This window comes from Elgaria multicarinata, chromosome 6, assembly GCF_023053635.1.
Source record: "Elgaria multicarinata webbii isolate HBS135686 ecotype San Diego chromosome 6, rElgMul1.1.pri, whole genome shotgun sequence".
NCBI lineage: Eukaryota > Metazoa > Chordata > Lepidosauria > Squamata > Anguidae > Elgaria > Elgaria multicarinata.
In genome coordinates, this window is record NC_086176.1 from 99,775,435 (window position 1) to 99,793,544 (window position 18,110).

Genomic DNA, 18,110 nt, shown 5'->3' on the forward strand with positions numbered 1-18,110 from the left:
CAAGTGGTGGTGTCCTACGGCAAATACTTAATCGTAATGATCTTTAACACTGGGACTGTGGAACGATACATGTGATACAGATCATAGCATGGCAGTAACAATAGTAACATAGGCAGCAGGATCATCTTAACCAGTCAACAGAATAGCTAAAACCAAATTGTTTTGGCTAACCCCAGACTAAATTCAAGAATATTTTACCCTGATAGCAAATACTGCTTATAAATATCTTAAAGCGTGCAATAATTCTAATTTGAGCTAAATAGTTAGTTATAGCTGAGAAAATAAACTAATGAACTGTATATACAAAGTACAGATTTAACAACAACAACAATGTGTTCAGAATGAGCCTCCAATGTAGAAACTAGTGCTCAAGCAGCTTTTGGAGAAGCATGCCTTTACATAATCATTCATACCAATGATTGCTTTACTAGTATTGAAACATTTCTGTATGTTTGCATCTCATTTGTTTGAAATAAGTTGTCTTCACATGTATCAATAAAGCATATGGTAAGTAAATGCTGCTAAAAATGCTTTAATACTAAGATGCAACAAGGCTACATAGATATTCCAATACTGAACAAGCATTTGGCATTTCCATTTATCTCTTCACTCAAAGGCAGACAGAACTGATTGCGATCTATTGATAGATTGCAGGGAGATATGTCAATCTTGACTGCTCTGCCTACCACCATCATCCCAAGCTGCTTGGCATGCTTCATTTGTTGCTGCTATCTGCACATGTCCAGCAAGATTTTTGACCTCAATGCTGTTGTGCACCTGTTCAGCAGGGCAGAGCAGAAAAGGAGAGGAGCACAGTAAAATGCAACTTTACACTTCTGAACAGGAGGCAAAGTTAATAGTCCAGATAGAGAAAAGGGAAATTGCTTGGAACACTCCACCTGATTACAGCCCCAACTAGGAGCGTCCTGAGGTGAAAGAAACAATTTGCTCACCTTCCTCTCCCAATTCCAAGCATGTTTAATACCTATTCAGGAAGGAGAAGTCAGAGCCTGCATGGAGGAAATCTGGCTATTATTCTCCTCACTTTTCCCTTCACAGTATCTCCCATGAGGAAATGATTTGCCTTGCCCCATTAAGGAGCTTTTGAGTGCTCTGACTTCAGCCCTTGTTGTGATGGAGCTCAACCTGCTCTATTGGAAGGAGCTGCTGCACATTATATATTCTTCCTCCATCACCTCCCCTTTGAGGGGTAACTCTGCATGTGAGCCACTGTGATGGAGCTATACCTGCTCCAACCCAGGAGTTGCCCATTCCATATTTTCCCTTTCCATATCCTTCTTACACTACACTAGAAACTTCCTTCCTTCCTCTGGGAATCTCATTTTTCAATCCCCTCTAATCCAAAACCCCTCTCTAAAAAATATTTTAAAACTTTCCCCCTTGCAAAAAAAAAATCTGAAAAATATTTCTTTTAAAAATTATTTTAAATGGTAGTGACCCTCTTACATTTTTTTCAGATGGAACTTTGTATCTTAAAATCTTTGTCTCTCTAAACTCTGAATACTTAAGCATTTCAGAGATTCTGATACTCTTTGAAAATCTGAGGTACCTTTAGACCTAAAGTGGTAGCAATCCTATGCACCTTTACCTGGTAGTAACCTCAACTGAACACAGTGGGATTTCCTTCTAAGGAAACATACATAGGATTGCTCTGCATGCCTGGAAGTATCATATACTTGTGAGCTTACTCTTACGGAATTTTTCAACCATAGCTCCGTTGCAGATTTCTACCACCCAAACCTTGGTGACATTTCTGGGTATACCTGCACAAGTCTAGGCTTTGCTTCTACCTAAAATGAACTAATTAGAAATATAGAATTAAAAGTAGAATATGTCTGTGAGACTGATGATCTGCTAATGCCTGACTAATAAATAACCTTACTACTTTTATTTTTGGCTAAACATAGTTTGTATGGTCAAAACGTCTCACCACAGATTATTTAAGCCATGGTGAGCTTGCAGCACATGCAAGTATGTGCCGGGGAATTTTGAATATTCAAGCAGTCCCAGCTTGTCATGTCATGAAAACCTGGGGACCTTGGGTTATGCCAGGGTTGAACAACACTGGCATAGCCCATAGTCCCTGGATTCACACAACAAGCCGTGCCCACACATGCTAGAACACACTGCAGCCTACTGTGGCTAAGCCACAATGGGCTATTCAATCTTGCAAATTGGCCCATTCAGAGTTAAGACTGATATTCATTCTCTTGCTTTCTTTTCTACTATCTTATGTCCCTTCCCATGTGAAGTGTGATTATGGTGGGATTGATGGGTACTGGGGTTATGTTTAAACCATTCTGAATTTAAAACAGTGTCATAACTATAATTATTGTAGCCTGGCATTTCTGTAGCTTGTGTGTAGCATTTTTGAGGTTTGTTGTTAAATCACTCATCTGTGGAAACGGAGATGTAAATCTGTACTGGTAAACTACAATGTATGCTGAGAGGACAGAACTACAACAGATAACTGTTTCTTACTCCAGACACATTTTCCAGCTGGTTCCACCACCCACCACCACTTTGCACTAGGTGAACCCAAAAGTTCTGGACAAAACAATAACAACAACACAGAGATCCTGCAAGCTTAAAGTCTGCTCACTCTTGCCTTAACTGGTGCATAACACAATGAATATTACAACATACATACATATCACTACATCAAGAATTCTGTGATATTCCTCCAATACCAAGGTCTTTTCACTATCCCTTGATATATTTGGAGAATAGAAATGCAAGTTACTAAGGATTAAGATCCCTTTCCTATCGGTCCTTACTTGGATGTTCCACCGAGTCCAATAGGGCTTTCTCCCAAATGAATATGCCCAAGATTTCAAGCAAAACCATATTTCTCATGACTCCAAAAGAAATAAATCACACTACACCTTTATTCTCTAATAGCCAGCTTGCACTAAGAACATGAACTATAGCGATTGTTCATTTTTAAAGACATTTAGGATGAGAAAAAGCAATTTTATGTAATATAGCACGTATGCACAATATTTTTACCTTTGTCTTGCACTTCTTTTGAAAACCGTTCCCTTTCAATAGCTGATTCCCGTTCTATCCGTTCAATTTCAGCCAATGCATCCAATTCTACTTCATCATATGGCGTAATAGTTCCATGTTGCGAAACCTGTTGATGTGTCTGTACCAAAGGATTTTGAGGTTGTTTTGCAGAAACTGAAGTGTTCGGTTGTAATACAGGTACTTGGTGTGCCTGAAGGAATGCTGTTTGTTCATGCTGTGGCAAACACTGAGCAGCATTTAGTGGGCGATTAATATCCTGTGGAGTAACTGGTGTTTTAGAAGTCTGTCCTGGATACTGCACATTAAAAGAAATATCTCCTTCCGACACGTTACTGTTTTCCAAACCAGAAAGCATATCGTCCTGCTGGTCCATATCTGAAGATCGTACACGAGTAAGTCTTAACGTAAGTTTAGTAGAGTCCTTGGATGGAGAGCTAATGATATCATACATTGCAGCTTTTTCAGTCTGGTCTTTTTCATCCTTGCCTAACTTCATTTTCTTTTGTTTCTTTTGCTTTCTTTCTGGAGAATCTAATAATATGTCTGGGGGAACATCTCTAGGTGATGAATAAGGTGGAGGCTGAGACTGAAGTATTAAAGGTGGTCTTGATCCTAGAATAATAATTCAGAAAAACTGAATAGTTATGTTGGTTCAAATTTCTATGAAAGCACACAAAAAGTAACCTTTATTAGTAATTTGTATTTGTACCGATATTTGCACTTTCAGAACAAAAAAATCAGTTTAGAAAAATGAATCCCGTGGTCTTCCATACAACACAGCCATAAGCAGCTGTGGTAAATGATGCCCAGATCCCCTATCAATTTGGCAACCCACATCTAGCTGAAGTGGTATAACCCTAAGAAGAGGTGGCAACTCTTCTGACACAATACATCCACAGTTCAGGCCAGGGCCTCCAACTATTAGAGACCAAGATTAATCAAAAGGTAGCCAAGACCAAGAGAAAAACCAAATTTAAAGATGGCTAGCTCCCCACTAGAGTCCAATGATAAAAGCCCAAAATGATGACCTATAGACAAGCAAATTGCACTGCAGCATAAAAACACTGTGACAAGCAAGGTCCCTACCCTTGGGGATCTGCGAAAACAAAAACTTGCATACTTCAAATGCAAGAGGGAAATTGCCGTTAAAAAGAATCTAATGAATGGCTTTCCTTTGCCTCTTTTCAACTACTAACATAGGTGACCACATGAGTCTGGCATAATTTCTTACATATGAAAACACTATTTTCTACTTGCAAACAACCTTTTGCTATGTCATTATTCACACAGTTATTGTTTGTAAGAACCCCTCCACTCCCAGATGTTAATAGCATCAATATCTTTCCTAGGAACATGCATAGTCCATTTTCTATCACAACCTATCACTAATAAAATGCAGCGCTTCTCACCAATGAACTACCTATTACCCTACTATTTTATTGTAAAAGCTGTCTGGTATAACAGATTAGGCATAACATCAACAACAATTTAAACAGTTGTTTTGTTTGGACAGACAACTGAAAAATAGTACATGCATCCCTAATAATAGGTCCCTTCCCCACTTAAGGAGATAGATGGGAAAGGATGATGAATTTATCAAACATTGTTGTATTTTCAGCTAAAAAAATGCGATGATAGAGAATCTGAATTAGTAGTTCAAGGTATTGCTAGCACCTGAATCATACTCTCTCAGTAGTGGAGAGGTCACATTCTGCAAAGAAACTAAAAGTCAAATTCTTCAACTGAAATGACTTAATACTCTTCAGGATGATATCAAAGAAGGGAATGCAATAAAAGCAAGGACAAATTTAAAAGAGTCCAGATTAAAAGCATGGGCATCTTCCCCCATCTCTCTGATACATTAATCTTCCTTCTTACATTTTTTGCAGTTGTGTTTCAACTGCTATTTCTCTATTTTCCAGACTGGAAATCTGAAAGCATATTATTGTGCGAGACAACAGCTATCCCCTCCAGGACCTTATAATCCTGATTCATCCATTATGCCCAAACTCCTAGAGCTCTACATAGTAAAGGGAGCATTTGCTTCTCCACGGCACTACTGCAGGTGCAAAAGGGAGAATTCTTTATTGCCCTCCTTGGAGATAAATAGTCTTGTAGAGCAGCTGTTTGTTTGTTTTTTACCTACACTGTTCATTCCTCATCCAAACAATGATTGTGTTGGGCAGCCAACTGGCTGCAACACTGTAACGTGGGCTTACTATCATGTCTTTGACTTCCCTGATGAAGTACAGAAGGTAATTTTGGATCAACCCTGAGGAAAACTGCCATAAGAATTACCATCCACTGTTGTACATTTGAAATCGTCAGTTACATTTTATTTTTGTTCTGCATCTTTGTTGTTGTTGTCATTTAAGTACATGTGAAAGGCGGTTTTGTTAGTTAAAACATTAGATACACCGTATAGTAGGTCAAAAGAGGAAAACACTAATTTATGTAACAGCACTCAGAAGTACTTGCATAAATTCATTCATAGGAAGCAATTAGGGATTCTCACCACCACACCACTTTGAGATAAGAGAAGTTCAGCAATTGAACAAGCTGCATAGAAAGATTGTGGAATTACCCTCCTACATTTTTTTCCAAAAACGAACAACTACTAAGGATGTTTTAGATACAATTATCCTTCTCTAGAAAGGGAGTTCAATGACATGGCCCATCTACGTCCATCTAAATCTGAGATGTTACACTTTATTTTTTTAAGTTACCAATGATCAATCTGGATTTATTATATGCAGTCTTGTCCTCTGAAGAATGTTTTTGCAGATGATTGTAGGTGGGACTTGCAGAAATTTAGATTAATGTCTGGTCATCAACACAAACTTACAATTGTGATCTACATGGATGAAGAACCCTTTTTTCCAAACATTTCACCAGGCAGCAAGATCTATCTGAAAGCTTCTATGGTTGACTTAGCTATGGTGGAGTCTTTAGCTAAGCACTCTCGATGAGCAATTACATTTTCTTATGATATCTGGTTTGCTTCTCAGGCCTCACCTTCATGTCCAGCCTCAATACATCCAACTATAGGTGGCTCTGTTTGCTTGGTATCAGCAATTTTCAGATTCAGGAACAGTTCAAACTTGCAAAGGCCCCTGCTCCATCAGTATGCTCGTCAATAGTTGATCCACTAGTCAAGTAGTAAATCTACATCATGTGATATTTAGACTTCTTTTCCCCAACCTGTGCTGACAAGCACAAAAGTACTAATCTGTCTTCTCTTAAGATGATCCTGTGAGTACCAGAATAGTCCTTCACCTCTATTAAAGCGAATAGTTTGTAGTTTCTACAGTTGAAATTCAAATTCACTCTGATGCCTCTGTTTCCCCATCCGTAAAAGTTTGACACCATGGCATTTTGGGAATCCTAAAAGTGTAAATTTGACCACTACATGAGCTATTTCCACCAATGGAAGAAACACATCATTCTGGATGGTGCCTTCATTTTTCTTTCCCCCTTTAGCTGGGAATGGCCACAGTTCGAAAGGACCTTTGAAGCCCTCACCTAATGTCCAGAATTAATCCACAGAACTGGAAATACATATCAGGGAATATTTCATTCAGCAGCATACTAGAGTCCAAAACTTGTCAGTGTTTTCCACATGGAAATAATTGATAGATCCTTATTCTATCTTGACTTAGCCTTGAGAACTTGCTCATCAAAAGAACTGTTACCAAGATGTTCCAATGTATATGTTGTCCAAGTACAAGCACAAACGCCCCTACATTCTTTAGCTATAGAGCTGCTAGCCAGTTTAATACATTCTTGACTCATAGTACTAACATTACTCTTTTGAATACCTTGAAAGCAAAATACAACACAATAATATTTTGTATTAATAGCTAAGTGGTCTCCAGGAAAGTCGAAGGAATTTCTTGTGACAAGATCCAATTATACATAGCAAAAAATGCAGGTCAACTGAAAGGTTTATCTACTATTTAAAACATGATTATAAGATGAAATCAAGATCTTGAGCCCAAGGTTCACCTACTATACAAGATTCCACACACCCCTCTTTTTTTCTTTTTATTGTGAAGAAAATTCCTTACCATTCTTTATTTTCAATGGCTGATATTGCTCTTAGCTCTTGAATAGGTTCATTAACTACATGGTGCTGATTTTCTTATTCATTCCCTAACAATTTTATCCAATGTAGAATGGTTTCTACCAATCTAGAAATTTTAAAAATCAGCATTTTTGCAAATTATCCAGGTTTAACAGAATATAAAATATATTCAGCTTTTCCTCCATTTTAAAGCACAACACTTCACATAGGCTCACTGACCCTATGAAGTGCTAGAGATCATTTATCCGAATCCATTGATACAGCATAAATAGTTCATAGTTAAAATGCATCAAGTGCAGTTAAGAACTACTTTACACTGAGATCTTGCTGAACAAGATAGCATTTCACAAGCTATGCATCACAGTTAGGCTTAAAACAAAGTTGATAAATACTTAAAATCTGACATCATTCTTCATATGCTGCTTAATCAATTCAGTTCTTCCAGTAATATGTCAATGCGGAGACAGATGTGGGGGGGGGGGGCAGCTTGAGCCATAGGAAACTATTCATGTATAACAAGTGCATATAAATGTGCATATAAAATCTCATCCAGCCAATTCAAAAAGGCCTGGATAAAGTTCCTCATACTAAACATGCAAAAGTCTATTTTGACACATGGCTCTCTCCTGCAAAGGAAATATTCTCAAAGTCAAGAAATTGATTTCCTGACATTCTGCCTTGTATGAGCACTTGTTTCTTTTCTAGATTTATCAGAAACAGATCTAGTATAACAGATGAAGGATGAGGTGTCTTCATATATTCCCAGAAAGAGGAATTACTTACCTGTACAATGTTATCAAAACAAATATCAGAAACTTGGAATTCTTTTAAGTCTATGTATGGCCCGTAGAGCCAAGAGGGCCTGAATGAATGAGTGCACGTTAAAACTAGCTTGCCATTCCTTTAAAAAAAAAGCTGTCTTCAATTTCCTAATGCATGCCTTTGGTTCAATGAAGTGTAGCAAAATGGTGATGCAAATACAAACTAGTATTTATGCCTTTGAAGAAAAATATTAGCTGCTTTCTACAAGCAAGGAAGTGGTTATCCTTTCTTAAGTGGATGGTCCTAGGAAGACACTTGTAACTTCATTTATGGTTTCTATTCAGAAGAGAATTAAAAAATCCTATGACAAGCAAAATCCAAGGCGCTTAAGTACAAACTCCACGCACAAGTTAAGAAGCAAAACAATTATATTTAATTCTGCAGTTTAAGATAATTTTATTACACTCATTAAGCTTCTTCTAATGCCAATTGTAAAAAAAATGTTTGACAGATGTGGCTCCTATCATGCAAGATCTGCAAATATGTTAAGGGACTAATAATAACTACTTTGAACACTATCTTAGCTGATTAGCTTGTGATGATTAGGTTTTGTTTCATCATTCAGTTCCCTCCTATTCTTGCATGCCTTTTTAAAGAAAGCAGTTGGTATCAAAGCATGAACATCAGGTCAATTTAGTGTGACCCAGGAAGTTTTAGCCATCTACACAATAGCTGGAGTAAACATTCACTATTCAGAAATGCCATTTTTGAAATACTATTTAGGACAGCTCACACAACTTAGGACTGGGGCTGCCTTCTTCCTTTTGTTCTATAATGATATCTATTGTTAGCTTATAACAGCCTCTTAATGGCACCCCAAAATATGTAGCAAATATTGTTAACAAAGACGACAAAGAAAAATGTTCTTGATGTCTGTTCCTGAGTTGGAGGACACCTTTCCCCCAAAGCCATTTTGACTTGCACAGTTGATATAAAGATAAACTTTTTATTTGGAGGGATATAGTTACTATTACTAACAAAATTTAAGACAGATATAAATCAAATAAATACATTGTTTTTTTCATTTTTACGGATGTTCAGTTCCATCAGGAATTAATGCTGAACTAAGCTAGAATAACAATATAGGGGCAGGAATTAAGGGCAATAACCCTGATTTTTGTAGTATTTCAACTTCATAAGGCAGGCCAGCCAAAGTTTGACCCACTAAACCATATGCACATCACCAAGTGCCTCTCCAGGACCTCAATAAATCTTGTGTGTCCCCCACTGTTTGTGACTAAAAAAACAGTGTGTGTGCAAGATTATAATACATGGCTTGTGGGTTATGATCTGCTTAGTGTGTTATGAGTCTTTAAGAGCTATAAGAGTTTCAAGAAGTATAGACAGCAATAGATGTGAAATTTCTCTGTTGTAGAATACCGATTGTTTTAGGCCATCTTACATCACAATTACTGGAAATAGGCAGGGATGTGCAATGGGACAGACCACAGAATAATTTGGTTCCTAGCTTCTCTTCTCTTCAACCACTATCTCATCCCTTTTTCGCCCTCCCCAAAGCCACCCAGGTCACTTCTTTGCAACCTTGAAAGCAGGCACTGTGGCTCTCTCTCCAGCGGCTGCGACAGAGTGGGATCGGATCTCAGAATTATTATTATTGTTATATTTATTTATATCCCGCCTTTTTCCCAGTACTGGGACTCAAAGTGGTTTACAAGATTAAAACATGTACAATTAAAACATATAAATATAAATTACAAAAGTTAAAATAGAATTAAACCTACAGTAAAATTAAAAACATGTTAAAAATTTAAAAACTGTAACAGCTTAAAAGGGGTCATAGGATTTTCTACAGCCTCGGAAGGGGAATTCTGAAATATCCTATGGTCCCTGGAACGCTCTCTGAGACCACAGGGCTGTCCTCTTAATCACCTTTTTCCCATAAATGTTTGAAACAGATCTAGTATTCTTATCTACAGGAGTATAACAAAGTTATAAACGTACCTTTAGGGGTTCCATCACTTCCAGCAGGAGAACATACTGACTGTGGTGACCTCAAAGAAAACGATGCAGTGTTCCTTACTGAAGAATCACCGTCCTAGGATCATATTAGTGGATTATTAGAAACAAGCAACTTTTTCAATGACTTACTATTTGTGCTTTCTATGAAGTGGCCGCAAGGATAATTACCAATACTATTTGTCATTCATGCAAGGTATTAGCAATCACAAGAATTTAATTTCATAGGGAAATAAAATTATTAAGTGATATAGCTGTACAATCAAAATACATAAGGTAAGAGTGCCAACTAAGAACTATGATATATAGCAATGAGCTGTGTTGCTTTATCAAACTGAGCAAAGACCAGGACAGATTCCTTGATTACTGGGATCTAAACATGTAATGTTTAGAAGTCCACATCACATTTTTGTTGCAATTCTAGTACAACAGAATCTGCAATAGAGCCGTGCCAGGTTTTGTTTAGGCCTTTTGGCTTTTCACACAAACTAGATATGATTAAACAGCCATGAAAGATTCTGGTAGGCCTAAATTTAGGTACACAAAGACTAACATAGTTGTAAAAACCACACTCTGCTTAGACCACTTCTCTGCATTTTCCTGGGTCCCTGGAGAATCCTACAAGATTCCCTTCAATATCTGTTTTAGACTTCCTATAAGCATACACAATCACAGCTGAAACAAATGAAGTTGTTCTTAATTCTTATTAGGAAGCTAAGAATTGAATGGCACCTGAGGGTCAGATGAATTGTCCCAAGGGCAGGTTTTCATATATGGGAAAGTTAACAATTTTAAGCTAATTCAGATTTTCAGGCTATGCCTACTATCAAGAGATATTTTTAAAAGACCAACCCACCAAACACTTGAGAAAAATATCAGGCTAAATTATTCTCACAGAATGGGTGAATGGATGCTTCAACATGAAACTGTATATTTATACTACAGCATCTGAAAAAGTACCATTGGATCAGCCTCAAACATACTATTCCGAATAGATAGTGCTTCACATTGATATAGTTTACATGTAACAGCAGCAAATTGTAATTATCCCACAGTTTGCCATGGCACGTGCCAGGCACACGCCGCCAACATTTTGCATATGCAACCACCAATTGCCCAGATCCAAGGTTACTCCATGACATCCAAACCCAAACACTATGAGTTAATTATAAGTTAAACAACCCACAATTAAGTTATCAACTAACTGACCATTAACCCATAGTGTCTGGGTTCAGACATCGTTGCATATGCAAAACGGCACTGGCACATGCCCAGCAAATTGTGGATTAACCTCAGATTTGCCTTTGTAATGCATAAATAGAGTCATTGCATCAACCTTGAAAAAACTTTTGAAGGGTGTGAAAAGGTTCTAGAACATACCAAAGAAAGGTAAGAAACTAAGAATTCAGCAAGTTATTACACCAAAAAGTTATTCTTCTAGAAATAATATGGATCAGCAGTGACTATGTGAAACTTATTTGTAGGTTATTTGACAAAATGAAATACAGGAATACCTTTTCTGTTCAGATGCAGTGCTAAACCAATGTCTCCTAAGCAAAGGTTTTGTCACACCATATCATTTTTACCCAACTTATTTATAACATGATACCAGAGTCAAAGCCTGAGCTTACATTCTAAGTATGTACAGTGAACTTTAAATCTTTCTAAGATTAACACACAATATTGATACCTAAACAAAGATATATTTAATTCAGAGAATAATGCCTTAATGTTTATAAAACACTAATAGAGGGCTAACCTGTAAAAATGTTAGAAAAATTAAAGACTAACATTATATAATATAATTGTATGTTACATACTTCACTGCTTATTCTGTGCACTATTTGTAGGTAGTCTTCATTTGAGCCATGTCTAGAATTGTCAGCATGGTGATTAGCTGAACTGCTTGACAACTGACTGGTAACCTTATTTTCATGTATGTTCCTCATCCCACCTGAGACAATGGGACTGGATACTGAACCTGAAATGAAGAGAAGATGGTGTAAACACATACATATGAGTATTTTCTAGCATACATCTTCAAGCACATATTTTATATTAGACCTTAATCAATGTGGAATTTTTAGCACAAAAGTGCTCCAAGATTTGTAGACACACTGTGAGAGGATGGTTTCTAAACTAAACTTTGAATAAGTCCTAAGCAGACTTTGACCCATTATTCCTAAGGGGAATATGAACATGCTCGGTTGCCCTGGTGCTCACATGCTGGGCTGCGCATTTGCAAATGCCAAAGCCTAACGTGCATAGAGCCTAACATTTGTAGGCACGCACTAGGCAATCTATACACCACAAACATGTGAGTACAGGAATCACACATTTAGGCTTATGTGAATAAGCCACTACACAAACACAAAGCGAACATGTGGATATTGGATGGACCCCAAAATACGTGAAGCACATCCTGATTTCCAACACCATGTGCTAGATCTAAGGTCTGTATAGGATAATTATCAAAGACATTTGATGTTCTATAAATTTGTTGGAGGCCTACTGATTTATGAAAGCAATGGGTAGTAAAACATAAATAGCTGAAAATGAAATATGGGAACATTGCAAATAGTTACATACTTCCATGACAAAGCTAACCTGTTCATCGATTTAATTCAACTGAAATCCAAAACATTCTTCATTTGCTCCTATATAGTACATTATTTTAGGATTTGAGGGTGTGTTTGGACAACACATTATTTAAACGTGTCTTGATAGTTAAAGCCATGGTTGCGTATTTAGGGGTTACTCCCCAAATGCCATGTTTTAGTCCACAGTTGTGTGTGTTAGGACTAGCATCAAGTAGACTATTAGTCCATGCTGTGTTTGATTGACACAGCCCCCACCCTCTCTCCTCCCTCAGTCCTCCTGTTGGTATCCGATCAGCCATTTCTGCACAAAATCTATCCAGGAGGCCATTGTAAACCAGAAACATTACCACTTGTCCATGATGGAAAACCATTAGAATGCAATACAGGCCGACTCAACATATACTGAAGAGAAAAAAAATTATAAAATACCTTGCTGCATCTGCGGGTGAGGCGTGTAACTTTGAGGATGTGAGTATGGCAAATATCCTGCAGGGCTTTGAGGAGCATATGGACTAGGCACAGGGCTATTTTGTGGTGCCATAAATCTATTACCAGAGCTTGTTTGTGGTGGCACGAAACGACTGTAAATAAAATCAAAAGCAAGTATATATGAAGACTAATCTAAGTAAAAGATTTTCCTAATTACGCTCACAAATTTTATACAATTCGGTACACAGATCATACAAGCATTGTAAGTTAGATAATATATTGGCTTGGCTTCCAATGGTGCTCTTCCAGAAAGCTCTTCTGTTGATGGAAAAACTGCTTCTATACTAGTAGTATAGCAGAAGAGGCTTTCTGTTACTGGATGAGCATCTAAGGGATCTAAGCCAACATATTAAATTAAGTAATAGGGATCAACTCTGTTGCACCCCAAAAGAGACCCCCAAATCCTGATGAGTTCTTCCATTTTGCACTTGCTTTTTTACAAGACCCTTTTATGGTACTCCAGATTTTATATATCACAGCTTGGATCTTTCTTGTTCACCATGTTTCTCATATTGCAATAACATAACTCTACACAGTGACCCAGTTTGTACAATCAAACAAGCCATGGCTAACAAACCAAGGGTTCTTTGTGACCTCCTGGGAACAAGCAAACACTCTGGCTCCTGCCCACTCACCACCTTCCACTTTCCTAAACACTTTTCTAAACTCAGGAATGCACAATTTCTGGGTGTTGTTGTGACTTGTGAACTTGCCACTCTAGTTGTTTTAGGATTAAACAACCTAGAGTTTTAACCCTTGCTTTGTTGTTGGATTAAAACGCATTTGACTCTAAACAACCCAGAGATGGATTTGGCCATCACAACCAGAACACAAGAAGGGGTGTCCCTGAATTCTTTAAAAAAAGTGGACATGGTGAGCGCACTGCAGGCACATGCTCACTGATGTGTGGCCATAACTATAGCTGAAACAACCCATAATTAACCGCTATGTGCAAACTATCTGAAGTCTTCCACTAGTGCTTTTGCAAGATTTCATCAGCAGTACTTGAACATTTTGTCCTTCCTCTCATGGTTCTTTGGGTCCAAGATTGTTTATTTTTATTATATTTATTTCCCACCCTTCTTCCACAATAGTATACAAGGGTTTTAAGTAGGTTACATTGACAAAATATCCAGCCCAAGGTAACACAACAAGTAATTAGTTTAAAGTATTTAATATACTTTATTTTGCAAATCTTAAAATAACCCTGTTGTAAAGATCAGTATTAACCCCATACTTCAGGTTCGGGACGGGGCGGGGGTGTTGGATATGAAATTTTATATAAATTCAAACTTAGCTTGCTCAGAATATATAACATTTCTAATGAATCTATATGAAGTCTTTTGGAAAAACAAGCATGACACTTGAATTTGTAAGCATGCAGAAATTTTATGTCTAGAGAACTATGTAAACTTGCTGTCTATGTAAAAGCTTCTTATAGCTATCCTGAGGGCCACTTATTTGATCATAAACTACTGTCGTTCATATCTATACTAGCAAGCCTTAGTAAATGCATTCATTTACAGTATAGATTCTACACCATGCATTCTCTAATCGTTCCTCAAGTTATAATCTAATGCAATTCAAACATTTTTCCTGTCATTTTAAGTGTATTGTTTATATATAATGCCAGGAATTTAGGAAGCCAGTACACTTCACATTAACTATTAAGTAATTTCCTTTTATTGCCTAATATTTAGTGTAGCCGATGTATTTCACAAGATAACAAATTATCGTTCTCCTCAAATGACAATTTCATTCAATTTTATTAACAGAGAATCTATCAAAGAACATACTAGAACCTCTATTTAGACATCTTTCCAAAGCAAACCTCTGAAATGCTGCTTAATCACCTGACTTTAAAAAATTGGTTTAAGGAATGGGTAACACAAGAATTGCAAACAGGAAACTTGCTGGAAGACATAGCTTTAGTGCAACTAGGGTAGTTATAAGGAATTTATGCAGCAGTTTTGAGGATTCATTGTAGATGAACCTGTCTGCATGTTTTGCTGAATCCTGCCCCTTAAAGAGTCATGTGCCATACTGTCCTTTATCTGAATATAAATTTTGTCTGGAGTCCAAAGTCACTCCAAATATTAAATGTTGATAATAATATAGTATTTGGGGGTGGACCGGGGCGGGGGGCGGGATAATCTAAACAAGTAATAAACTACATAATAAATTATATTTACCTAGAAGGGCTATGAGATATAGTGGTTTGCTGATAATTGGAAGATGCAGGACTACCATGCATGGAATTCTGAGAGAGCTTGTACTGTGGCATCATCATTCCTAAAAAAAAAAGAGAGAGAAAAAGAGTTTTAAAAGTTACATGCAAACATTTGTTCAATTGTAGATTTAACACTTTGTTATGTTTGTTTCCCAGTTTCAGCTTCATGACAAAATACTTACAACCTACAGCCACTATCCAGACAAGTTTTTGCAAGCATATAAAAAGGTCTGCACATATGAAAATGGTTTGAGAAACTTTTTATAGACACTAGGTTGGACACAGCAATAGTATTGGATTCTGCCCAAGAAAACTATAGTTTAGTCCAGACACCACATCAAAACATGGTGTGCACTTAAGCAAAAATTGAATTACCGAATGTACTGGCAAGCCATAATTTGGAGCAGCCAGTCTGTTGAAATGTTCCATCTTTACACTGCAGAGGTCTACAGAGACAGAGCAATGGTCATGACCAAGGAAGACTTAAAGATGGTAGTGCTGGTAACTTCGAGGCTTGACTTCTGCAATGCACTCTACATAGGGCGACATTTTGTGCCTAGTCCGGAAATCTCAACTAGTTCAAAATATGGCAGCCAGGCTGGTCACCGGTACACCTAGGGGTGACCACATTACACCAGTTTTAAAATCTCTTCACTGGCTGTCAATTAGTTTCCGGGCGAAGTATAAAGTGTTGGTTATCACCTTTAAAGCCCTACATGGCTTGGGCCCAGGCTACCTGCGGGATCGCCTTCTCCCGTACAATCTGCCCCGCACACTCAGGTCCTCTGAGAAGAATCTACTTCATTCAGTCAAAGTTAGGCTGACAGGAATTACCCAGAGGACCTTCTCTTCTGCTGCTCCCAGACTGTGGTATGGCTTGCCGGAGGAAACTCGTCAACTTGACAATCTATTAGCATTCAAGAAAGCTATCAAAACTGATCTCTTCCGGCAAGCCTATCCAGTGGAATTTTGGGATGTTTTTAGAATGTTTTTAGGATGTTTTAACAAAGTATATTATGTTCTTAATTCAGTTTTATGTATTTTATATTTACTGTTGTTTCCTGCCTCAATCAGAATGGAGAGGCTGGTAAGAAATAAATATCATCATCATCATCATCATCATCATCATCATCATCTATTTACACATAACACCAAGGCATGGTTGGGTGTGATGTTTGAATAGAGTCTATATCCTACTATAGATTTAAGAATTAATCTAACTTTTCAACCACCACGACCACACATTTCCACCATTACTCTTTCCATTTTCGGCTAATTGCCTCAACTAAACAAGCTACATATTTTAAAAGAATGAAGTTTTTACAGGCAGTGTTTGCCATGGCACTTCCATTTACTACTATTTCCAATAGTGCTCCGGAGTATAATCTCTGTCACACTGCTGTTAATCACACTGACTGATCCAGTTCTTCTCAAAAGCAGTAGGGAGATAAGGAGCAACAGTGAGAAAAAACAGCATATACTTTCCCATATCTCTGAATCCTAGTAAGAATTCCAAAGAACTACCAAATTTTAATTCAAACCAGGCAGATTTCAGTGAACGAAATGACTACTGGCACATTTGTGAACTGCAACAGTAATTACTGCCTGACAGGCCTAAATGAAATACATGGCTCATTGGCTCTACTGCTACTATCATTTACTTAGGGGCAAAGGTTTGCTAGACACTATAGAAAAGGTTTGCTAGACACTATAGAAAAGCATACTAAAACTGGGAATCCTAGGAACATATGTACTTGTTTGAAATGAAATAATATTTTTGTCTAATTAGTCTAAATCACATATTTTTCATGACCTACACTGGAAAGTACATTGTTGGTGCTATATAAATAAATAAATAAATAAATAATGACCAGGACAATAAACATTCTCATGTAAAAAGCACAACAAATTCCAGAATTTGAGGTTGAATCCACAAGACATTTACATTGTCACAATAAAAAAGTAATATGGTTGAATATTATCCCGTTGAGAAATTATAATAAAATGAATAAAAACTCTCACCACTTTGTACCCCATATCTGTTTTGCATGCTTTTCTCCCTGAAAACATTAGGATTCCTTGCCAGGACAGCCTGTAGCAAGACTGGTATATCTCCTTCTGGATCATCGCTGCCAAGGTTATCTTTCAATTCTCTGACATTGAAGAAATAAGCAGACAAGGACTAATGAGTGTGTTTTCAAAAGTCATCAAGAAGAAAATCTGTACATGTTTATCAACAAATAGAAAAAAAGTATACTTCTTTCCCTTCAAGTGAGGACTCATATATTTCTGTGGCAGGACAAGTGTGTGTGCAAATTTTCTCCCCTGTACTAGAAGTTCCCAAACTCTCACCAATACGAACACGTGATACAGAAGTAGCATTCTTACTATTGACTGTGCATTATTCAAAACACCTACAGCTGGTTCGATTCACACATCACAAAAATCCACTTGTTTTTTAAACCCTTGATTGTTGTGAACGAGGAAACATGCTGGTGCATGCCACTTGATCTCTCACACAGCAAATTGGAGTGGTTAAACAATCCAGGGACCCAAGAAGAAACTGGGCATCATATTTATGGTTTGTTGAGAGAGAGACAACTCAGAGTTCTGGCTTCCATGTCATGAAGCAGGAGTGATCAGGCAGTGTACACTAGCACACTTGCTTGTTCCAAATCACCCAGTTTTTTTTTAAAAAAAACCTGAGTAGTTGTGACATGCAAACTATTAGGACATTGGTGCCTGTTACACGCAACTGAAGGATGAAGATGGATTACTCACTCCTCTGAATTTTAAGTCATCGGCATATATAAAAGAATGGTGGGAAGCCTCCCAAGTGATTTGTTTTATCCGTTAT

The 18,110-nt window shown here is 37.4% G+C and overlaps 1 protein-coding gene across 4 annotated transcripts in view; it reads right to left on the reverse strand.

Annotated features, from left to right (window-relative positions):
* The window catches only part of NIPBL (NIPBL cohesin loading factor), a 151,681-nt gene that overhangs the window by 63,585 nt on the left and 69,986 nt on the right, over positions 1 to 18,110 (reverse strand). For 3 of the 4 annotated variants that reach the window (XM_063128144.1, XM_063128143.1, XM_063128145.1), the window contains exons 4-9: positions 17,276 to 17,406; positions 15,216 to 15,315; positions 12,964 to 13,115; positions 11,755 to 11,915; positions 9,920 to 10,013; positions 3,031 to 3,663 (exon numbers count right to left, since the gene is read on the reverse strand). In XM_063128144.1, the coding sequence (XP_062984214.1) occupies positions 3,031 to 3,663; positions 9,920 to 10,013; positions 11,755 to 11,915; positions 12,964 to 13,115; positions 15,216 to 15,315; positions 17,276 to 17,406 (1,271 nt within the window). The remainder of the gene's footprint in view (positions 1 to 3,030; positions 3,664 to 9,919; positions 10,014 to 11,754; positions 11,916 to 12,963; positions 13,116 to 15,215; positions 15,316 to 17,275; positions 17,407 to 18,110) is intronic. The other variant, XM_063128146.1, reaches the window with a different exon arrangement.